The 24,333-nt window shown below is 44.6% G+C and overlaps 1 protein-coding gene across 4 annotated transcripts in view; it reads right to left on the bottom strand.

The window, feature by feature from the left end:
- Window positions 1-24,333, bottom strand: part of Pus10 (pseudouridine synthase 10) — a 74,192-nt gene that overhangs the window by 4,609 nt on the left and 45,250 nt on the right. For all 4 annotated transcript variants that reach the window (XR_007591405.1, XM_050140817.1, XM_050140815.1 and 1 more), the window contains exons 6-16: window positions 23,643-23,754; window positions 20,921-20,982; window positions 20,418-20,463; window positions 18,781-18,845; window positions 16,192-16,277; window positions 15,278-15,403; window positions 12,056-12,112; window positions 11,056-11,132; window positions 10,914-10,969; window positions 9,306-9,423; window positions 4,795-4,937 (exon numbers count right to left, since the gene is read on the bottom strand). Coding sequence is in view for 3 of the 4 variants with exons in the window: in XM_050140817.1 (XP_049996774.1) it covers window positions 4,795-4,937; window positions 9,306-9,423; window positions 10,914-10,969; window positions 11,056-11,132; window positions 12,056-12,112; window positions 15,278-15,403; window positions 16,192-16,277; window positions 18,781-18,845; window positions 20,418-20,463; window positions 20,921-20,982; window positions 23,643-23,754 (948 nt within the window). In the remaining variant the exon portion in view is untranslated. The remainder of the gene's footprint in view (window positions 1-4,794; window positions 4,938-9,305; window positions 9,424-10,913; window positions 10,970-11,055; window positions 11,133-12,055; window positions 12,113-15,277; window positions 15,404-16,191; window positions 16,278-18,780; window positions 18,846-20,417; window positions 20,464-20,920; window positions 20,983-23,642; window positions 23,755-24,333) is intronic.

Genomic DNA, 24,333 nt, shown 5'->3' with positions numbered 1-24,333 from the left:
AAATGGGAAGTTTCTACAGGACCACACAGAAAATGACTGCCAATGATGGGGTTCCTTGTAACACATTAGCATTAGGATGGGAGGAAAAATTAAACTATTTAGTCTTCTTTAAAAATCTACTTGAGAACCTGATAGAAGAGAAAGTGGGAAGTACTCTACAAGTGGGCACAGGAGATCACTTCCTACGTATAACCCCAGCAGCACAGACAGTAAGGGCCTCATTGAATAAATGGGACCTACTGAGACTGAGAAGCTTCTGTAAAGCAAAGGACACTGTTGCTAAGACAGAAAGGCAACCCACTGACTGGGAGAAAATCTTCACCAACCCCACAACTGACAAAGGTCTGATCTCCAAAATATATAAAGAACTCAAGAAACTAGACCGTAAAAGGCTAATCAACCCAATTATAAAATGGGGCACTGAGTTGAACGGCTAAAAGACACCTAAGGTCATGCTCAACTTCCTTAGGGATCAGGGAAATGCAAATCAAGACAACTTTAAGATACCATCTTACACCTGTCAGAATGGCGAAAATAAAAAACACCAATGATAGCCTTTGCTGGAGAGGTTGTGGAGAAAGGGGTACACTCACCCATTGCTGGTGAGAATGCAAACTTGTGCAACCACTCTGGAAAGCAGTGTGGAGGTTTCTCAGGAAATTCGGGATCAACCTACCCATGGACCCAGCAATATCACTCTTGGGAATATACCCAAGAGAGGCCTTATCATACAACAAAGTATATGCTCTACTATGTTTATAGCAGCATTGTTTGTAATAGCCAGAACCTGGAAACAACCTAGATGCCCTTCAATTGAAGAATGGATGAAGAAAGTATGGAATATATACATATTAGAGTACTACTCAGCAGTAAAAAACAAGGACTTCTTGAAGTTTGCAGGCAAATGGATGGAAATAGAAAACACTATCCTGAGTGAGGTAAGCCAGACCCAAAAAGAGGAACATGGGATGTACTCACTCATATTTGGTTTCTAGCCATAAATAAAGGACATTGAGCCCATAATTCGGGTTCTTAGAGAAGCTAAATACGAAGGAGAACCCAAGGAAAAACATATAGGCATCCTCCTGAATGTTAACCTTCATCAGGCGATGAAAGGAGACAGAGACCCACATTAGAGCACCTTGAAATCTCAAGGTCCAAATCAGGAGCAGAAGGAGAGAGAGCACGAGCAAGGAACTCAGGACCGCGAGGGGTACACCCATACACTGAGACAATGGGGATGTTCTATCGGGAACTCACCAAGGCCAGCTGGCCTGGGTCTGAAAAAGCCTGGGTTAAAACCGGTCTCGCTGAACATAGCGGACAATGAGGACTACTGAGAACTCAAGAACAATGGCAATGGGTTTTTAATCCTACTGCACCTATTGCCTTTGTGGGAGCCTAGGCAGTTTGGATGCTCACCTCACTAGACCTGGATGGAGGTGGGTGGTCCTTGGACTTCCCACAGGGCAGGGAACCCTGATTGCTCTTTGGGCTGATAAAGGAGGAGGACTTGATTGGGGGAGGGGAAGGGAAAGGGGAGGCGGTAGGGGGGGAAGAGACAGAAATCCTTAATAAATAAATAAATAATTAAAAAAAGTCTACTTGATACTTCTTATTTACACGTGCATGTGTGTCTTTGAGTGTATACCAAGTATGCATGATGGCAGAGGTCAGAAAAGGGGTGCAAGCCCACCCCGAGGCTGCAGCTACGGGCACCTGGGAGAAAAGAATTAAGTTTTTTGCTTGTTTGATTTTTTTTTTGCTTTCTGTTTCTATCTGTGTGTATGCTCCTGAGTTTTTTGCCACATACTCCAACCTGGCCTTGGAGCCACTGTGTAGTCCAGGCTGTCTTGAGCAGAAGCAAGCCTGAATAACAGGGCCAGTGTGAACCACACCTGGCTAGATTCTTCTGGGGGCTGGCTTTAGCAACTCTGTGTTCTCTATATAGGTCTTTACGCTGTGAAGGCAAGGGTTAAGTCTGGCATTTGTTCTTAATAAGATCAGCACTCCACAGCACACACTGCAGCCCTGACGTCATCTGAAAAATAACACAAAAACACTGCGTTAGTAAAAGCAGAAGTCAGTGTAAGTGGTTATGGTGTTGGTACAGGAAAACAACTTCCCCAGCACTAGCTGAGAGGCAACGGTACACGCTTTTTCAGCTCCTCCCCCATAACTTGTTTTGACTCAAACAGAAGGCATACAATGATCCAGTGGCTCTTTTTTTCCTGAATTCAGAATTTCTCTTCAATTGCTGTTCTTTTCCCCTCATTTTCTTCAGAGAAAGCCAGTAATAAAGGAGGAAGCGATGGAAAGTTCTGGCCTGAACTCGTGCTGGAGGGACCAGATGGAAGGCAATGAACCTGGCCGCGTGCTGAGCCATGTGAGACGGAGACAGCACAACATGAAGTGCGCACATAAGGCCACGTGCTACGAGAACCACGTGGTAGCTGTAGTTTTACCAGCTCTTCTTGGTTAGCGTATTAAGTACATACATGTAGCTGTTTCCAAAAACGTCTCAAAAGGATTGAAATCATGCTAGTTCTTCCAGAGACAAAGCATTCCTCTTGGTATGTAAAATTAAAGACAGAATTAGTTTTATTTCATTCTTATAATCTGGGGCAATAGGAAAACCAGGCATGGTGAGACATGCCTGTAATCCCAGCACTTGAAAGGCAGAGGCAGAATCTTGAGATCAGGGACAGCCTCGGATCCACAGTAAGAAGCAGCCTTAAAAGAAAGCAAATACTAAAGTAGGCCTAAGACCGCCGGAGCTCTCCGATACACTGTCTGAGAGACTCAGTTCTGACCCTGAAGCCGCAAGTTGGAACCGATCAGTATCAGCTTTGGCAGATAGCTATTTAAAACTCTAAGTTCCAATCTTCTATTTTATTGTTTTTATTGAGCTAAACATTTCTCTCCACTCCCCACTCTTCTTCCCCCTCCCCTTCTACCTATGACCTCCACGCTCTCAGTTCACTCAGGAGATCTTGTCTTTTTTCACCTTCCTATTTAGATCCATGTATGTCTTTCTTAGGATCCTCTTTGTTTTCTAGTTTCTCTGGGGTTGTGACCTATAGGCTGGTTTTTCTTTGCTTTATGTCTAAAAGCCACTTATGAGCGAATATGTATTATATTCGTCTATTTAAAAGACGGTCAAAATTTTGGAGTTTTGAAACTCCTAACACTGACATATTATTGCTTAAGTAGGTGACATAGTTTGGTTTTTGGTTTTCACATAGCCCTGCACATAAGTTACAATCACTATGACAAGAAGCACCGACACAGCATGTGTCCATATTCCTACCATCCTGGAGGCAAAGACAGGGAACTGCTTAAGTGTTTGTGATGAGCCTGCCTGGGCAACACAGTGAGCGCTTGTCTCAAATTCTAAAGAGGATAAAATACCTGCTCCCCTCCACCGCCTGTGTTTACTCAGCTGGGCAAACACTTGAAATAGTTAGATGACCAAATAGGGTTATGAACATGTGACTTGTAAAATGTGTAAAGACGGCAAATGAACCAATGAAAAGTACTTCCCGAGTCTATTATATGCTAAACAATGGGCAAGACACTGTCACAGAACTGTAAACTTTAAAGTTGGCATTGAACTGATGGGCACTTCATGGTTTAAAACACTATTCTGAAATACAAATGGGAAAACAGACTTCAAACAAAAAGTACTGATTCCCTAAAATGGCTGAAAGACCCTTAAGGAAATGTTCAACATCCTTAGCCATCAGAGAAATGCAAATCAAAACAACTCTGAGACTCCATCTTACACCTGTAAGAATGGCCAAGATCAAAAACACCGATGACAACTTATGCTGGAGAGATTGTGGTGTAAAGGGAACACTCCTCCATTGCTGGTGGGAATGCAAACTTGTACAGCCACTTTGGATATCAGTATGACAATTTCTCAGAAAATTAGGAAACAACCTTCCTCAAGACCTAGCAATATGGCTGTTGGGTATATACCCAAAGGATGCTCAATCATACCACAAGGACATGTGCTCAACTATATCCATAACGGTATTGTCATAGCCAGAACCTGGAAACAACCTACTTGCCCCTCAACCAAAGAATGGATAAGGAAAATGTGGTATCTTTACACAATGGAGTACTACACAGCAGTAAAAAATAATAATGCCATCTTGAAATATGCATGTAAATGGATGGATCTAGGGGGAAAAAAATCTTGACTGAGATAACCCAGCCCCAGAAAGACGAATATGTACTCACTCATTTGTGGCTTCTAGGCATAAAGCAAAGAAAAAAAAACCAATGTACAGTCTACAATCCCAGACAACCTAGACAACAAAGAGGACCCTAAGAGAGACATACATAGATCTATATAGAAAGGAGAGAAAGACAAGATCTCATGAGTAAATTGAGAGCATGGGGATTACAGGATAGGGTAGAAGGGGAGGGAGAGGAAGAAAGGAGAGCAGAGAAAAATGTATAATTCAATAAAAACAAAAAAAGATTTAACTAAAAAAGAAAAAAGTATTGATTCTACTCCAAAAATACTGAATGAATACACTCAAATCCTTTCCAAATTATCCCAGACCACCTGAGGTGGCACAGGCCTTTAATCCCAGCACTTGGGAGGTGGAGGCAGGAGGGTCAGGAGTTCAAGGTCAGCCTGGAGTGCAGGAGACCTGGGGTACTCGGGAACACGTGTCTAGCAAATAAGTGTCTCCTAGATCACTGAACCTGTTGTCTAGGGCAGCATTAACTATCCTGATCCCATTCTGGCTAGGGCTCTGCAAGGCAGAGGCAGAAGGATACGTTCCAGCTTGGGTCTTCAAATACAGACGAAAATGATGCTCGTCCAGGTAGTGTGTCTCCATGGAGTGAATGGCCCGAGTTCTCACAGCCAAAGGCCTTCGGTGGAGGACCCGGAGAGGAGTTTTCTGGTCAATCTTTAAGTCCTAGAGGAGGATGTAACACAATCACAAAGCCATCCATAGCTCACCACATTAGTTCCCATTACTATCAGAGCAGGGTGGGAACTCGGGAAGACAGAGCCAGCTGCATCTCCTTAGGCTCTATGGGACTTCTCATCTGAACACTACAACCCCATCAGAAGCCGGGAGGCTGGGAAGGGAATGACCCCATGGGCTCTTCTGCCCTGACACTTAACACATCAGTCAGGATCCTGACACGGGACTTTGCTAGAAGACAACATTTGTTATCTTTGTTTTCTGAGGCCACAACATGATTGGCATAAAACTGAGGACTTCGGGCTGAAGAGAAGTGGAGGTAGAAGGTGGGACCTGAGGGTCATGTGTGTATGTGGGAAGCGTGCACATTTTACTAAACAGTGTGCATCTATTTCAGGGTTTGTTGTACAACCGACAGTATCTGGAAAAGGCGCATCAGTGTTTAGCAAGATGCTTTCATACAGTGATTATAGAGAGGTCTGAACAGTGACTCAAGGTCTTCCAGGATTTCCTAGCCCAGTTTACAAAATTAATATTCACATGTATCTCAGCAATTCAGATTTTCAGTAATACAGGCTGCTTTTTCTTATAATTACATCAGATTAGAGATTCCCCTGTATGTTCGGTGATATAAATTAAGGAATAGGGATTAATCCTATAAAAGGTCAACTACTTCAAATTTTTAAAAATAGATTTTAGGCAAACCAGACAAGTTGGTTCTTAAGAACTCTGACTTCTCCACAGTTTCTTGCTGGTACAACTCCTCCTAATTTGCATGAGTGAGCAGCCGTGGCTTGGCCAAGGAGAGAAAGGCTTCAGCCTGCATTCCCTTCGGGATACCAAGGGTGAAAACAGGTTCTGACAAGGGCCACACTTGAAGGGCAGGAGTTAACAGCCCCACCCATCGTGATTTTTATGATTCTATAATTCTTATGAGATGAGCTGTTTCTATGGGGCTTGACTTTCTTTAGTCAAAAAGACAAATGTTTTCATGAATGAACTGTGTTGAAGAGTTACAATGCTGTATACAGAGACTCAGAGAGCAGAAACAGCGGCCTTTACAGCAGCAACTGTGACCGGGCACAGTTATTTAATCCCAGCACTCTGGAGGCAGAGGCAGGTGGGTCTCTGAGTTTGAGGTCAGCCTGATCTATAGTATGAATTCCAGGACAGCTACGTGGAAAGGAAGGGAGGAAGGGTAGAAGGGAAGAGAAGAAATAAATAAAAACAAGCAGCTATCTAGGGAGACCACCACACACACACACACCCCGGCTTCTGTTGCCTGACTCCCAGGACTGATGAGGATGACGAGGAACCCACCAGCAGGGCCATTAACACAGCACTCCACAGGACACAGGCCCGAGTGTCCTTTGTGGTCTGCTTTCTAGACCACAGAAGGAAACCATCCCGCCCACTCTCAGCTCTGTGCTGTGCTATTCCACACTGCTGAATTTTCAGAAACACACACAAGCACAGGTTTTCCTTAGAAGTAGGCTGCCCTTTAAAAAGAGGCAGCAAGCAGCAAACCTGCTGCAGTCTTTTTCTCAGAATAGAGAAGTAACTCGGCTTTTATCTCTAAGCCAATGGGAATTTTATAAACTATAACAGTGTTACTAGAAACCAACCAAGCCCAGCAAGTGTATCTGGGAGTGGTCTCTTACCTCTTCCTATGCCCCTATAAAATCATCTCTCTAGGTTACTTTTTAGTTAGATCTATGGTAACCCCCAAACTACACTTTTTTTTTTTTGTTTTGTTTGCGAAGTGCTGGGAACCAAACACGGCCTGCATCAAGCACTGTGCCACTGAGCCACGTCCCCAGCCCTTGAATCTATCTTTAATGGATTTATTTTTCACTGAGCCTCAATGCCAGCCTGCAACACCCCCCCTCCTTTTTATAAAAATGAATTTCTTTTTTAGTAGCATTCTAAATGAGCATCTACAATTTGGGTGAGTTTTTGGTTTCTTTTTTTTCTTTTCTTTTCTTTTCTTTTTTTCTTAAAGACAGGATCTCACTATGTAGACCCAGCTGGTTTTGACTTCAGAGATCTGTCTTCCTAAGTGCTGGAATTAAAGACAAACACCATCATATCCAGCTGATTTATACATCTAAGACAGAATATACGATTTTACAAAGTCCATAGATGTATGTCTGTATTGTATCTGCTTACCTGGGGCTGGAGATGCAGCTCGTTTGGCACAGTGCATGAATAGCAGGCATGATGCCCCTGGTTCAGCCCTTTGGTGACACACACCTGGAACCCAGCACTCAGGAGGCGGCTACACTGTGAGCCTGAGGTCAGTTAAAACAAAACGAACCCAAACTCCCCTCCCGAAGGCCCTAGCCAGAAGCACCAAGCCTGTGGGGGTGACAGGCGTCCCCAGGGGACAAGCGGCGAGTGCTGTCCCTGCCACACCGCCCTCTGTCACTTCACTTCTGCCTCCTGAGTCAGATTCAGACCCTGCATGCCTTTCCCCAACATGTCTGATATGTATAGCCACACACTGACCCAGATTACGTGAGATCATATCCTGCTTCTGGTTTTATTTTTAATAGCTACAAGACGCTTGCTCATTCTACCACTAGCTCATTCAAAGTTTTCTGTTTGTTTGTCTTACCACACGGCCCAGGCTGGTCCTGAACTCATCCTGTGTGAGCACAGCCACTATATCCAGCTAATGTCATTTTCCTTCCAGCTCTGTCCTTGTTGATTCTGACACTCTGAGCAAAGTCGGAAAACCTCCTTTCACGCATAGCCTTACACAGAGTCATGCCCCTGCAGCGAGGCTGTCAACAGCCGGGGCGGGTACATCGGTACAGCCTTCGCTTTTACAGTCACTGCCGCTGCCTTCCCAGTCTGAAACACTTTCGGTGTCTTCAGCTCCCCTCCCTCTAGACCAGACCCACCGGCTGCTTTTCTGGTTTAAGGGAACAGAGCAATGTCATGTATTACTTTGTCCTGGAGGTGGGGCAGCACTCCAGATGATTCTTGGACATTTGGAGTTGTCCTTTTCAATCGTCTATTCAGATCCTTTATCCATTTTTTATCTATTCACAACTATATTTCTCACGACTAAATGTGAACCATGAGAACTTCTGCCATAAGCCACACGTGTGTGTACACACAGCACACCCAGATGTGCTGAAATCACAAGGCATGGCCCTCTACTTATTCCTAAAGCTTTCCCCTTAGCACTCAGGATAGCATTTTCCCCATGTTAACAATCACTTTAAACAGTTTGCTCTCTGAGATAGGGTCCTGCTGTATTTCCCAGGGGCTCACACTTGTGGTCCTCTGCCTTCATCTTCTGCGCCACCACTCCCAGCTCTCCACACAATTTAAAGACCTGGGTAGTAAAACTCTATCACACAGACAACTTAATATACATTTTGTGCTCATTTATGCTCACCCAATCTTTGCATTTGAGTTCTCTATCCCTCCCTCCCTCCCTCCCTCCCTCCCTCTCCCTTTCTCTCTGTGTCTGTGTGGTGTATTCACAAGAGACTAGGACCACGGGTGTCGTGCTGGGGTTAAGGCACACATGACCATGCCTGGTTCTAACATGAAGCTGAGATCCAGACTCAGGTCCTCATGCTTACACACACAGGCTCTTACCCACAGGGACTGTCTTTACAGGAGAGAGACGAGACCCAGCCAACAGAACAAGCAGGTCCTTTACAGTGGCATGCTCACAAAATGCATGTTTCATAGAATCATTACATTTTATTCATTCATGTATATAATTTTAGCATCAATTCTATAAAATAAATTTATTGTATATTTAATTCTTACAGATAACCAAATATAATAGCACTACTGGGCATTTTCTATGTGGTTGATACCATTTGAAATACTTTGTACAATTGAACTAAATTAGTTTTTCTAAGCTAATTTCACAGATGAAGCATAGGTCAGGAGTTTGTCCAGAGTTGCACAACTATGATGCAGACCCAGGGTTTAACCCCACAAGTCCGTCCTCAGAATCAGCAGCATGCAACACGGCTGCTGTTTCTTGTTGTTGTTTTGCGTGTTGCTATTGTTTTGTTTTTTAAGACAGGGTTTCTCTGTGTAGCCCTGACTGACCTGGTACTCACTCTGTAGACCAGGCTGGCCTCGAATGCAGAGATCCACCTGTCTCCGCCTCCCGAGTGCTGGGATTAAAGCTGTGCGCCATCACCACCCATTGAAACCCTGCTTCTCCAAAGAGTTTTCCAGTGAGCTGGAAAGCCAGAATTTGAATGCACGTCACCAGACCCAAAGCCCAGGTGCTATGGCTCGCTGGTAATAAACATGAAGCCATGGGCTTTTTAATATGCAGAAGAAAAATAAAACAAACCAGAGCCGCTGGGAAAGTACCTTGAGGTCATTTAGGAATCCAATGTCGCTCTTCTGTATGGCTTTATTCGTCCAGATCAAGGCACTGTAGGTCTTGGTCTTCCCTTCTTCACCTTCCTTCATATACCCTATGGCCTCTCTAAATACCAGCAACAAAGTAAAGTTTGTCTCAACACAGAAAATACACGCAAACCTTGTCCCAGATCTCTGCTCCCTTCCAACAACTTGGCTGAGGTATAACCTGCATATATTCCCCCAGCTATGAATTTTATTGTTTCTGGAGCTACGCATCTAGCATCATCTAACTTCCAACACTTCCACTGCCCCCTGAAGGACCCTCACACCCATGGCACCTTCTTCCCATTCCTTTCCCAAGCCCAAGATGATCCATCACTACCTGACTTTATCTATATCTTTTCCTACCAGGTACAACTACAGAGTGGTGAGCGGCTCCTGCCACTTCATAATGCTGCCAAGTCAAGGTGCGTCTCTGGGGCAGTGAGACTCTCTACTCCATAACCTCTTCATTTTCAAAGAAAAACAAAGCAAACAAGCAAATCATACCACAGCAGGGGGCAAGTAGTAGGTTCCCCTTAGCCATGAATTCACTTTGTCTGCTGTCAACCTCCAGCTAAAAATATTATGTAAAAAAACTTAAAAATAGGCAACTGATGCTTACCTTTTTTAAAATACTGTCCTGTTTTATTATTAGCTACTATTCTTATGTTTTTTAAGATTTATTTTTATTTTATGGTATGCATGAGTGTATGTATGTATGTATGTATGTATGTCACATGAGTGCCTGGTGTCCTTGGATGTCCAACAAGGGAGTCAGATCCCCTGGAGCTCGAGTTAAAGGTTGTGAGTCACCGTGTGTGCTGGGAACTGAACCCAGGACCAGTCTGTGCTCTCTTTGGTCCTGATTTGTGCTCAGTTTTTTTAGTTAAACCTTTTCATCAGTTATGTACAGGAAAAGCACACTATTTATAAAAGTCAGCATTATCTGCAGTGTCGGGTGTCCATGCAAGTCCTGGAACACATCTTCCAAGGACAAGAAGGGATAATTCACGTTGTGTTTTTCTATAGGTAGACAAGTGGTATCTTCTTTTCTTTTCTTTTTTTTTTTAATTTGACTTGACTGGATATAAGTCTTATGTAACCCAGGCTGGCCTCAAATTCACTATCTGGCTAAGGATAGCCCTGAATTCAACCTTCCTGCCTTAGCCTCCCAATTAGAATTACAGGCTTGCACGTCCACTGCTACACTACTGTGAACAGCCGTGTGAGCCACACTTTCAGCCCCGTTAGCAATGCACAGGGCACTTTCTCTGTGCCCTTGCCAGCACTTGTTATTTTCTCTCTCTGCCGACTGCCATCCGCGTGGGTGTGAACGGGACGTCCTGCTCACGGCGGCTCTGACCTGCACGGCCCTAGTGTAAGTTGTGGGCACCATTTCATGTTCCTGGACGACACACACATCCTCTTTGGAGAAATGTCTACTTAATCATTTTCCCATTTCTTAATTGGGGTTAGATTTTTTTTCTTAATATACTCAGTATGCAATTCCCTTACCACATATATGATCTATGAGAGCTTCCCTTCTGGAATCTCCAGCACAGCCATCCTCACCTGGTGACGAGCTGCAGATCACGTACTTGGATTTTGTCAGATGCCTTATTAATCTTCTGTAGCAGCAGAGAAGGAACAATAACGATCACCTGCGGTTCAGTCACGGGACTGCACAGACACAGTGCCCCACACAAGTGCTCACCTGCTGGAGCTCCTTAACTTCTTGAGAAGTGAACCGAACTCTGTGAGGATTCAGCAGCTCCACTGCAAACGGCCTTCCTGGCAGCACACGCCCACCGAAACAGAAACAACGCATTGACGGAGTTAGCATTGGGGGGGAGGCAGGAGGTGTGAGATAGGGGCTGAGCTCTAGGGGACGGAAAGTTTAGTGGCATGACTCTATCTGGGGGAGGAGGGGATGTGTGAACGGGTAAAGGGGCTTTGGGGGACTGCAGCAGGCAGGTTGCTGTGTGAAACGATTGCCTCCCCAGAGGTCCACACACAAGCCTGTGTTAATAAAATTTAAATAGCCACTAATTAAGTTGCTTACATGAATGGAACTAACATTGTCATGGAGAGCAATGCCCAGATATAACAAGGTGAGATCCACTGTCCCAGCTAATCTACTAGTGACATGGAACAACTGAGCATCAAGCAGCTCAGAATTAATTCTCATTATCTTTCTTATAACTCAACAAGATAAAATAAGAACGAGGAATGAAGGTTAAAAGAGAAGAATCATGTCCAAATAAAGAACTGGTAATTTCTGAGATATTCTTTGTTTGTTTTTTTGAGACAGGGTCTCAATAAAGCCCTGGCTGTACTGGAACTCGCTCTGTAGACCAGGCTGGCCTCGAACTCAGAGATCTGCCTGCTTCTGCCGCCCAAGGCATGCGCCACCACTAACTGGTCTGAAAAGTTCTTAAATGGAGTAACTAGTAAACTTTAAGGGAAAAAAAAAACTGTTTCCTTCTTCATGCACATGCAAATCCATTACAGCTTCCAGGCCTGTGATAAGGACATCTCTGAAGAGATGTCTGCTGCTCAGACATAATTCAATCTACAGAAGTGACCGCACAACCCACATGGTCGTCCCCCCCCCCTTTCACACACACACTGTTCTAAGTGACCACAGTAAGCTACTGCCTCACAGGGGCTCAGCAGCAGCAGGCTCAGGTCAGGTGGTGCTGACGCCGTCTTACCATTTCCTAACGTTCTCACGTCTACATCTTCTCTTCCAGAGGATGAGAAATTAAAACCTGTAAGAAGCAGAACAAGAGAAAAGATGAGAGACAGCAGCCCTAGTATACTTTGTTCCAATCGCTGGCAGGAATCCAACTGACGATCTCGTGGGCCCAGCAATCCATGGGATAAAGATCACCTATCTCTAATCTCAACTGTGGCTAAAAACAGCAATGACAATAATAAGTACTACTCAATATATGGCAGATACTGGGTAAAATCACACACATCATTTCATCTTTATTATAACTTCAGGAAGCAGTAAACAAATGAACACTGCTCTTCATAGACTTGGGTAATATTCCCAGGGTCCAATAATCCAATGGCAGAGCTATATATGTCTGACGTCAAAGCCAGGGTTTAACCAGCATCTATGCCCCCATCATAGAAAGGCAAAGCTGGAAGCAAGGCCCACCTCCCTGGCCACTGGCTTGTGGCAAAAACTTGGCCTTTTTTCTTTAAAGTAAGCAAGCATAACAATAGGAACAATCATGTTAAAATTAAACTCTATAAAAAAAGTGAGAGAAGAAAGGTCTGACCTTTAAATAGCAAATTAATTATATAACCAAACCCTACATGCGGCCATGTTAAAGCTGCTGTACAATCCAGGATGAATTTATCAGCACAGATCAAATGCTGAGGATGTCAGACAGGGAAAACAGACAGAGATGCAGAGATAGAGATCCGGCAAAGGCTTTGTCGCCACAGCAAACACGAGCAGGCATTGCTCCAAGAGCTTTAAGACAGGTTGTCACTGGCACTGTCTTCAATCTTCCTCCTATGGAAGGTGAGACCAGCAGGAGGAATCCATTGCCAAAAGTCACATCAGAGTAAGAAATGCAGATCTGGTAGCGAGGCTGGAGGACAGGCACTCTGACACCAGAACCTCCTAACCACCAGGTTACAAGGCTGGAGGACAGGCACTCTGACACCAGAACCACCTAATGTCGGCAGTGGAGCTCAGCTCAAGGGCTGGGAGGGGCTGGGAGGCTTTGGGAACCCTGTGGTCTGTACAGTGATGACACTGGAGGTCTCTGAACAAGGAGGAAGGAGGACAGAAGGGTTCTGGGCCACAAGAGCGTTGGTGCTCGGTCAGGATGTGTGCTGCGGCAGTGTGTCATGCTTGATGCCAGAGACAGGTAAACAGGCGGCACAGTCCTCGCCCCCGAGTCACCGATTGCGGAGAATTAGAGAGTATAACGTGACCATGTAGACACAGGGCAGGAAACAATGTAAGAACATTCCTGCACTATGAGCACAATCCTATTTTTCACCCTGTATTCTATGTGTACGCATGTGTGTGATGTGTTTGTGATTACAGGCATTGTGCTTTCATGAAAGCCTGAAAGGGGAGTTTCAGAGCCTCCAGCAGCAGTCCGTGAGCTCTGAAGACGCTAGGGTTTCTCTGGGACCTAAATACTCCAAACTGAAGATCCCTGAATTCTCAAAGAAAGCAAGCGAGGCAGCTCTGCCAACTGTCCCCCCCGCACACACACACCCCCAACCCTCCTCCCCAAACACACACACACAAAATTGAGCAAGGGTTCTTTACTCTTTTCTTTTGGTGCAGAGCTGTGGAATAAAGCCAGAACCTAGTGCACATCTTCAGCCTGAGAGATGCTTTTACCGTGAGCTTATTTTCAAGTCTTCAGAAAAAAGTAGCAGCTCAGATATTAAATAGGTAAAAGTTCATAGCAATTCCGCAGAGTCTTTTCCTCTGTTCAGAAAATCATTCATGGCAGATAGGAAAACAGCTGAGTCACGAGTCTCCTGTGTAAGTACCAGGAGTCTAGTGCCTGGACCAGCTCCGTGTAAATACCAGGAGTCTAGCCAGAGGTTTGGCTTCACAATAAGAGCACTTGCTGCTCTTGAACACCCAGCACTCCCGCTCCTGGGGACAGATTGCTCTTATCCCCCATAAGCACAGCAATTCATGAGCTTGCCTCCCCACCCACCCCACCCCCACACACTACATAGTTTAAAAATGAAAACCTTTTAAAAAGAAAGTGAAGTGAAGGTGAGCACATACATCTGTACCCTATTTGGTGGGTACGGTGACTACAAGCTGGACATCACTGTCTAGCCGGTCTAGCCAACTCGAGGAGCTCCAGGTTCAGTGTGCTTTGTCTGAGGAAGACACCTCGCATTGCCCTCTGGCCTCCATATGCACACCCATGTGCAAGCAGACACAGAAGGAAACAATTTGCATAAGCCTTTAAAGGTGGGAGTGGCTGGAGAGTCGGGTCAGCAGTTACGACCGCACTGCTCTTGCAGGGGATCTGAGTCCAGTTTTCAACACTCATGTAAGCTCACAAGCCTCTAGAAACTCCAGATCCCAGGGATCCACAGACATCTACACTCATGTGCAGGAACCGACAGAAACATGAGTAAAAATAATAAAGACAGACAGTAAATCATGAAGGAGATGCGGTCTAGTAACCCTTTCTTCCTAACGAGTCAGCAGGGACGGCCATGGCCTATCTAGACCTCGGCCTGACTTAGAGCGTGTTCCTCAGCGTTTCTCACTGAGAAAGGGAGTGTCGAGCTGGTCAATAGAAGACTCTACTGTGCCAGAAGCCCCTCTCTAAAGGCTGGCACTGACCACTGCCCGCAGTTTTTCTCCTTCTATATCCCACATAAAGCGACAGACTTTACTAGACGCTGCCTTTGATTTACAGGCCTGTTGAGACAAGGAGAACATAAGCTTCCTCAGGCCTGACTCATCCCACAAACAGGGCTCATTAACAGGAAATTAAAGCACAATACACACCATAAAAACCTCTATAAGATGGTTTCTCTAGTCATGAACTTCAGTCTAAATCATTCCATAGGTCAAGGCAGAAACCAGCTAACTACTCCTGGACAAGCACTGGACATAAACGTCGCAACTTCTCCCTATTTCCCCGAAGATCTATGGCTGAGGAGTGTCGCGGTTAGGGCTTAGTGCCTTTGTCTAAAGCAGTCTTGGTTGTTCTGAGTTTCCCAGGAGAGAGCAGTCACCCTTGGGTATCTGGACTAAATCTAGTCTGAGCCCTAAATCCTGATACTGATGATGCCTGCTCTGGGGAAGCCTGGCCAGGGAGCCTGGGCTGGGGAATGACTGACTAAACAGAGCGATCTCTCCTGGAGCCACTAAGGGATGTACTCATGAATAACAACGTATGTAAAACACAAGCACTTACTCTCTGCTTTGAATACAGCCAAGAGATGATCTGAAATTAATTCTTCCACCGAAGACTCCATTTTCCTTTCTCCATCAATTATCCAAGGAGTTTGTGGTAGATTCCTGGAGTATTTATTATATCTGCCTGCCAAAGAAACACCAGCTAGTTCGACTGAATGCTGTGGTCAACAGATTAGGGTAAAAGGAGAATTTAGTAAGCTTGATGTTCTACATACTAGGATAGAAAATGAGGCCTTTAACTAGAAACAGTCTCATTGGGAAGCCATAACATAGACATGGAGATAGCTGAATAAGGTTTAAAGTAATAATAGAATAGGTACCTTAGAAACACAGAGACAGGGGAGTAAATGAGTGAATGATTTAATAATTTCACCCACTGGCTAGAAAAGTCAGATGATATTGTGGAACACAACAATCATAAAAAAACTTGCTTTACAGATTACTACTATAATTTAAATATAATGGTCATTGGCGATGATGTATTACAGGGAATTAAATTTGTGAAAAGTTTAAGAATTTGTAAGTTAAAAAAACAAACGAAAAACTCCCTAACACATTGTGACTCACTGCCTTATGAATAAAGTCCCCACGAGAACGCCACTGCCACTGCCCGAGGAGGCGGTCAGGACTGCCGCGCGACCTCCTTCAAGCTTTCAGTATGAGGCAACTCTAGCTTTTAAAACACAACAAAAACCTGCCTGCGGTACAGCAATCAGGAAAGTCTGGATAAAGCCATGTGTTTAATCAGAGAGAGCACAGTAACGTTAGTTCTCTGGTCTGTTTCCCAGCTGACTGAGCACCCTCTGCATCTGGCCATCGGGAGGAACGGAGCAGGAGGGCAGCCAGAGAGCAGGCGCGGACACGCTCAGGAAGGGGCTGACAGGACGTGGGCATTCCAGATGAGACAGTTACCAGCAACAAAAACAGCGCCGTGAGTGCACTCCATTTCCAGGACAGTGCACACAGTCTTCGGTGAGTCTGGAGGACAAGGAAACTGCCTGTGAAACAGAGGAAATTTTATGGACACTAATACTTGAGACATGTATCACCAAACAGATGAATCTACATTGTCCAAGAAACGCAGAACTTGAGCCCCAAGGACTATACCTCTCCCCATATTCAAGTTTTAAAGCAAAAAGCGTCCTTCAGGCCTTTACTACTTTTCAAACTTTACTGTTTTGTTTAAAAGACTTACTTCTTTTTATTTTATGTGTAAGGATATTTTGCCTGCATGTGTGTGTAGTGTCTATGGAGACCAGAAACCGTCACTGATCCTGGGAATTGGATCCAGGTCCTCTGAAGAAGCAGCCAGCGCTCCTAACCACTGGGCCATCCTCCAGTCCCTATTCTGAGACGGGGGGGGGGGGGGGGGGGGTCTCCCTGTATCCCAGGTTGGTCTGGGGCTCACTATGCTGCACAGTCCGGCCACAATTCATTTGCCCCAGCCTCCTGAGGTCCAGGATTACAGGCCTAAGTTACCATGGCAGCTGCAGAGGACCACCCCTCTCTCTAAGATTTATTTTTATGATGCCAGGCAGTGGTGGCACATGTCTTTAATCCCGGTACTCAGGAGGCAGAGGCAGGTTGATCTCTGTGTTCAAGGCCAGCCTGGTCTAGAGAGTTCCAGGACAGTCAGGGTTACAGAGTGAAACCCTATCTCAAAAACCAAACCAAACAAAACAAAGATTTTTATCTTATTTATTTATTTATCTACTTGCTTATTGATTGTTTTTTCTGCAAGGCAGGGATTTGTTTGTTAGGTTATTTATTTATTGGTTTTTAGAAGACAGGGTTTCTCAGTAGCTTGGGAGATAGTCCTATAGACCAGCCTGGCCCCAAACTCACAGAGCTCCACCTGCCTCTGCCTCTTGAGTGTTAGGATTAAAGGCGTGCACCACCATCACCCAACACCAAGATTTAATAACTATTTTGTCTGCATGTTTATCTGTGCACCGGATGTGTGCTTGGTGCTGAAAGAGGCAATGTACCACCATGTGGGTGCTGGGAATCAAGCCTAGGTCCTTTGCAACAAGTGCTTTTAATCACGGAGCCAACACTCCAGCCCCCGGAGTGCCACTTCTAACACACAGCAGAGGCACTAAGCAAACTGGGGCTTGGATATTGCCCTTCAGTCAGGAGATCTTTCCCAGAGACAATTTTTAACAGCCTTCAGATGGAAGGGAAATCCACATACACAAAGCAGACGCCCCTCTAGCTCTCCTGCCATCGGCTCTGTCTGGTCACGTGCTGCTGCCTGGCATGAGGTTTAACTGCTTGGGCAAAGCTGGTCTGAGTGGGTAACTGCTCCCTCCTGGGGGGTCTGCCCTGCTGTGGGGGTCCTCCACTACTTCCCCCTCTTCCTTCCCATTTCAACTGTGACACAGGAAAAAGTGGAAAGTTGGGGTGCAACAACTTATCCTCTGTCCATTATTTAGAATTTCCAAAGCCACGAACTGGAGGCTACCTATAAATAATTAAATTCAGAGTCAACCCCAAACAGGTGGCTTGGAATTTTTCTATGATTTCCTAAGATGCCTTATCAATGAAATCATTCAGAAATCCAAGAACTGGCATTTATATGAAGTATCCTTTTAAACTTTAACTTTACGTGTATGATGTTTTGCCTGCATTTATGCCTGTGCTCTATGTGTCTGCCCAATTTCCACAGAGGTCAGAAGATGCCATCAGATCCCCAGCTGGTGTGTGGGAGCTGGGACTGGACCGTGTCCATCTCTCCAGTTTCTAGATAAAGTATTTTTGACTTTTCAAAGATTAATAAAAATATTTCCATCATGAGACTCATTTCTTTTTAGTTCATAAATGATAAGAAACGCTCATCATGATGTCATTGTTTGATATGTATTCAAGGGTTTTCTAGAAGGAAAATTTCAATAATTAGGTTTTTAAAAATAACACTGATAATTAAAATACAAAATTTATTGTATTTCTACATATTTTAAGAATTTATATTTTAGAAAAGGGCACTGAGGTTCAGAAGAAGACGCTGATATAGCTGAGTTCCCAATGTGGACTATAGAATGGATCTGAACCCAGGTTCCCTTCTCTGTGGCCAGTGTTCTTTCTGTGCGAGAGATGGATGGACACACTAGAAAGGATCAGATGTAGGCTGGAACAGGTACAGCTCTCGACCCATGGACCACTAAATTACTAAGCTGAAAACCCAGGCAAGGAAATCAAACCCTTCTCTCAAATTCAAAAGCTTGGGCTTTGGTCCTGGGAATTGAACCCAGGCCTCTCAGCTCTGCCAGGTAAGCACTGACCATTGAGCCACGCTCTGGCCTCCTCGATTCATAATGTTTATTTGATAAACATTTACTGCTACGGCTGCACGTCAGGTGCTGTTCTAGGTCAAGGAGGGGACTGAGATGCACACACAGCTGGGCAACACCCAGGATGTCTACGAGGCAATCCAGGGTGCCTGTGCCCCTAGTACCCCATTGTTCCTAAAGTTACACAGCGCCTCCTTATTTCTATACTTACGTGAGGAAATCCTCTTCCTTTATCTTATTCAAAGCTTTCAAAACCGCCATTCTGGTGAACACCGACTATATAGGATAAAACAAAAAGACAAGATATTTTATCTAGACAAGAGCTAAAATACAGCTAATTAGAGGAATTATATCATCCTACATATTTAAAATCAAGAAAGACTTAATAGTCCCAAGAAAGTTATTCAATCATAAGTGCTCTTAGTGCTGGTCTGTGCCTGGCCTGCATCTGCAGGTCTTTTCTGTCTATGTCCGTAATAAAAGCAGCGTGGGCAGATCAAGGGAGACACAGGAAGACAGGGGTAGTGGACTTGCGCCCAGCTCTCTTCCTCTTCTTTTCAGTACAGTGCACCAAGTCCTCCTGCATCAGGGCATTTTATCACAGCGACAGGAAAAAGAACTGAGGCAGACACTCCCGAGGCTCTCAATAAAGTTTGCTTTACTGGGCAGAGCTAACTATTAGCTGACCAAAATTAGCCATAGATGTTTTTGGAGGACCAAGACGTGTAGAGACTCAGGAGAGAGTAGGGTGGGGCTTAGAAAGATTCTCCTTTTTAGACTGAGGAAGGAGAGCGAGAGGAGGTCACGGGTGGCTGCCCGGCTGCTTCCCTGATGGTTCAGGTTCTTACCCAGATACCTGACTCCAGGTTTGTACTGACCAAGATAATTATTAGTAAGTGCTTCAGCCACGGCTCTGTGAGGACCCTGACCAAGGAGTTCTTGAGCCTTTGGAACTGGATGAGGGAGGAAGTGGAAGGGTTTGGAATTCTGGGTAGAGGCTCTGAATGTCTAAGCAGAGCTTAATAGCCCGTTCTGGTGTGGATGAAAAGACAAGAATGCTGAGGGAAATGTGGGAAGCACTGGCCGGGCTCGCGAGGGTCAGGATGGGACAAACCTTCCACACAAAACTGGACTGGGGCATCCGGGGTGTGTTTCCTCATGTGTAATCCCATGTAAGAATTTCAGCACAGCTGAAATTAATGGTGATGAATTAAGCTGTTCAGCAGAGGAAATTTCAAGACAGAACATTCGGTTGAGAAAGCAGCTATAATTATTAAAGAGACAAAGAAAAACCTCCTGCCAAGCATTTGGCCAATAGGACAGGTGTCTTAAGGGCAAAACCCTACCCACTGGAGGTTCCATCTTGTGAAGATTCAAATTCATTTGAAGAAAGTAAACCTTAACTGAAGTGTTTCTCAGCTCTTTGAAGGAACTGCCAATGGGATGTCTCCCCAGAGTCAGTGCACAGAAGCTGATGCAACCGTGGATGAAGGGAGCCAGGCGACATCTCAAGCCAGCAGCAGAACTTGGCAGCGACACAGACTGTTGCTGTACGTTTAGAAGATGCGAGATCAAGGGGGTCACGGAGCCCTGCCACGTGGTTTCAGTGAACAGCTGAGGCTGGGCAGTGTGTGGCAGGATTGGAGTCCTGCAAAGGGGCCCTTACACAGCTACAAGTTCCAGGACAAACCAACTTATACAGTGAGTTCCAGGCGACCCTGAACGAGGCTATCTCAAAAGCCCAAAAGAATAAAAATGCAGAGGATAGCAATGTATGAACGCAATGGAAACCTCTACAGAGCAGTTCTTGTCAGGCTCGCGGCGCAGGCTCAGAAGGGAAACCCTTACCTGTTTGTTCTTGGCTGGTTTGAAACAATCTGGGCAAACTTCACCTCTGAAATAAAATTCAAGTTAAGATAAAAGTTTATTCGGGTGTAGTTGGTGGTGCACACATTTAATCCCAAAACTTGGGAGGCAGAAGCAAGTGGATCTCTGTGAGTTCGAGGCCAGCCTGGTCTACAGAGTGAGTTCCAGGACAGTCAGGGCTAAACAGTGAGGCCCTATCTAAAATAAATAAAAATATGTTTAATGAGTTTATATTAGGTAGACACAATTCAAATACATTTTATATTTACATGTTATATATAATTTTGTGTGTTTGGATGTGTGTGTGTGTATTTGTGAGCTACACTGGTTTTCCTGAGGAATCTTCTAGGAGAGGTAACATTTTAAATGTAAAGGCATGACAAGTTCTGAAATATTCACAAGAAAGAAAAACAATACCATCTTCATGAAAAAGAAAAGCACCAACACTTTACATAATTGACACTGTGTTTTACGGGGCAACTTACAGGAAGCGGCAATCTTCATCTGTTTCTGGGTGAGCAAAGACCACACTCACTTCAAACAAGCTCTAAAAATCACAAAGAAGAGTTTTTAAATGAGCAAAAGGAAATTAACAGCTTCTGAAAGGCAATGTAAGGTAACTCCGAGGGACTGGCTCAGACATACCGCGGCCTGCAGGCCTGTGTGCAGGCAGCTGTGGGAGGAGGGGCTTTAGCTTTGCTTTAACTTCTAAATCCAGCCGCCAGCAGGACTACCAAAGCTGGTTAGGTTGTTTTGTTTTGAAGACTGTAATATAACCCCAACACTTCTCTCTTCCCTTTCTTCCATCCAAACCTCCCCAAACTGTTTTTTAAGCAACTTGTTCTTGGGCAAATGATACATTAAAGATAAGTGAGAATTTGGAGAGCTGGACAGAGATAACTAAAACCCCCAGAAAACTTCCGTTCCATTATTGACCAGTTATTAGCAGGACAAAAACATTTGGTTCAAATCTGTAAGAATGCTGGATGAAGCCTGTGTGTGTGTGCACGTGGGTGTGAGTGCATGTGTGCATGTCGGTGTGTGTATGAACATGGAGGCCCGAGTATTTCAGCCCCTCATCATCTTCTTCCTGAGATGGGGTCTCTCTCTGATTAACCTGGGCTGGCAGATCACCGAGCTCGAGACCCACCTCTGCTTGGCTTTTACAGGGCATTGGCAATCCTCACTCAGGTCCCAACACTGCTGTGGCAAACACCAGCTGAGCCAACCCCCCAGCCTTCCAGCTTATTCTTAAAGTATTCGAATCTGACTTTTTAAACCAGTGCTTTTAATTTCCCTTTCCTCAAAAGTGATACTTCTGAATTATAAAACAATCTAGTACAAGACGGCTTTCCAATCCCATCCCAGCGGTGTGGAATCACAAGCCATTTTTATTAGATGTTTGGAAAGCTGTCCTGTTAAAACCTTTCAGCTGTGAGAACTGTGAGATGCTAAGTTACAGGAAATATTCCTACTACTAAACAATTGCTTCAGCAAGCATTTCTGTATGTGAATAATTTCATTATATATATATGATATATCTTATCTCTGCAGAGAACCAGCAAGGTTTGCTACTGAAGGAAAAGCTGTGGATGCCACACACCAACTGTCTTCTCCTTGGTTCTATTACCCTGAGTTCTCTAGGTCCTTACCAAACCCGTTATCTTCTCTAGAATTATAATAATAAATGGTTTCTGTTTTGCTCCTTATTCTAATATGCATTATAAAAATAAGATGAACTGAGTGTTTCCTACTAAAGAACACCAGCTGGAATCTACTCAAACATCACTGAGTCTTTTGTCTCTCACTTTCTGTTCTCTGACTCAGTATGTAAATTTTAAAGTTATCTGCTTCAGAACTGAAATTTGAGGTAAGAACAGCATACACTGGTGACTTCTCTAATTTCCAAAGGACTTTCATTACTTCGTTTCCTTTTCGGACCATCTGTGAGGTATTTTTACTCTTCCCTCTTTCAGTATTCAGCTTAAAGAGCTTGTCCTGACACTCACACCACTTGAGAGGGGGAGGCAAAAGGTCAGGTGTTCTCACCTACATAGTAAGTTCAAAGCCAGCCTGAGCTATGAGACCCTGTCTCAAAAAGCCAAAACCACAAAAGGGACTATGTTTACCGGAGATGGAGTATATAATTTAGAACGGCTCTAGAGGGTGGGGCTGGGACTTTACTTGAGTAGGGGTATATCTAACATTTAGGAAACTTCCTTCTAGTGAAGTGAGCAAGGAGCATGTACTACTGAAGCCTGACTTCAGACAAGCTTACACAGGGCAGCCTGCTGAGCTGTCCCGATTTCAGCCCATTCCCACCACGGAGGCCAGATCTTCTCTAGAATTAGAAATGTGGCCAGCTGTCCTAGTTTCAAAGGCAGTCTCTGCCTAGAAACAGAGGGACTTGAGATACCGCCAGCTCTTATAGAAGGACCCCATTTCATTGTCGCTGAATACCAACTGTCCACATATTTGAAAGCAAGACTAGCCACAAATAAACAAAAAAGAAATAGTCTAGAGTTGATGTGACACTTGCTTAGCTTTTCAAAAAAAAAAAATTGTGTGTGTGTGTGTGTGTGTGTGTGAGAGAGAGAGAGAGAGAGAGAGAGAGAGAGAGAGAGAGAGACAGAGAGAGACAGAGACAGAGACAACCTGTAATAACTGATTCTCTCCTTTCACCAAGGGACTTCTTGAACCCAGGCCATGAGGCTTTGTGGCAAGCACCTTGACCCACTGAGCCATCTTGCTGGCTCCTTGCTCAGTTTTTAAAACACTGTTTTGTGTCAGTAAATCTGGCCTTTCAGCTAAATTACAAAGCTGTCAAGTGAAGATTTCCATCTAGCCTCTCAAGGTCAGTGTGTTCGCGGTATCTGTTAGCTTAAGCATCTGGGGTCACAAGGAGCGAAAACAAACAAGAGACTTAGCATTAATTTAATAGTTCGAAATGAGCATTCAAACCCTTAGGAGAGCTGGGCAGGGTGGTGCACACCTTTAATCCCAGCACTTGCGAGGCAGAGGCAGGGGAGTTCAAAGCCAACCTGGTCTACAGAGCGAGTTCCAGGACAGCCAGGACTATAAAGAGAAACCCTGTCTCGAAAAATAAAACAAAAATAAGCCCCAAACCTTAGGAGATCCTTCACTGAGTTACAGAAAGAGGAGAGGCTTTTGGAGAATCAAGTCTCTGCAATAATAAAGGGAACCCACCTTTCCATCGACGGGAACGCCCAGTCCCTCTGAGAACAGGGGGTGAGTGATCCATTTGTAGGCTTCTTTCAGCTGAATGGCATCGTTTCTTCCCAGAGACAGATTCCGCTTTCTGAATAACACAAGAACGAAGTCACTGGCATGAAAACCTCATTGTTCACGTTAAAGGGAAGGCTGCGTGCAACTGTCTTAGAACAATGAGCACCTGCAATGTGCTCTGTACAGCAGAAAGAACACCACACAAGGCAGACAGAAATTCCTAAGCTTTGAGAGGCACGTGAGCCCACTTTTGAAGACTCAACAACCAAAGCATTCGTTTATTTTCCTAAGTTGGAAGATTCCAAGGTTCACACATAAATTCTGGAAAGGTCAAGAAAGATGAATGTTTGTTGCTTGGCAGTTACAAAACCATCTGTTGAAATAGTTATCCTCATGCCCCAAATGTCTCCAACTCCTCCTTGCTGAGAACGGGGGCTTACTTATGGGAAATGAAGTCACGGCTGTACTCTCCCATCCTTATTGTGTAAGAAGAGACACTGAATCCTGAAGCATCTACATCCTAAGATGTCCACCAGTGTAACATTAGTGAAAGAAAGATCTCACAGTCCCCTAAAGTCTACTCATGAGCCGATACCTGGTTCTGAGAAATCCCCTGTCCGAGAACTAGCTTTGGTATGCACCTACAATTGCA

This window comes from Alexandromys fortis, unplaced genomic scaffold, assembly GCF_014885135.2.
Source record: "Alexandromys fortis isolate MF-2015 unplaced genomic scaffold, M_Fortis_MF-2015_v1.1 scaffold_7, whole genome shotgun sequence".
Lineage (NCBI taxonomy): Eukaryota > Metazoa > Chordata > Mammalia > Rodentia > Cricetidae > Alexandromys > Alexandromys fortis.
The sequence above is the reverse complement of the archived record's forward strand: the minus strand, read 5'-3'. Positions and strand labels throughout refer to the sequence as shown.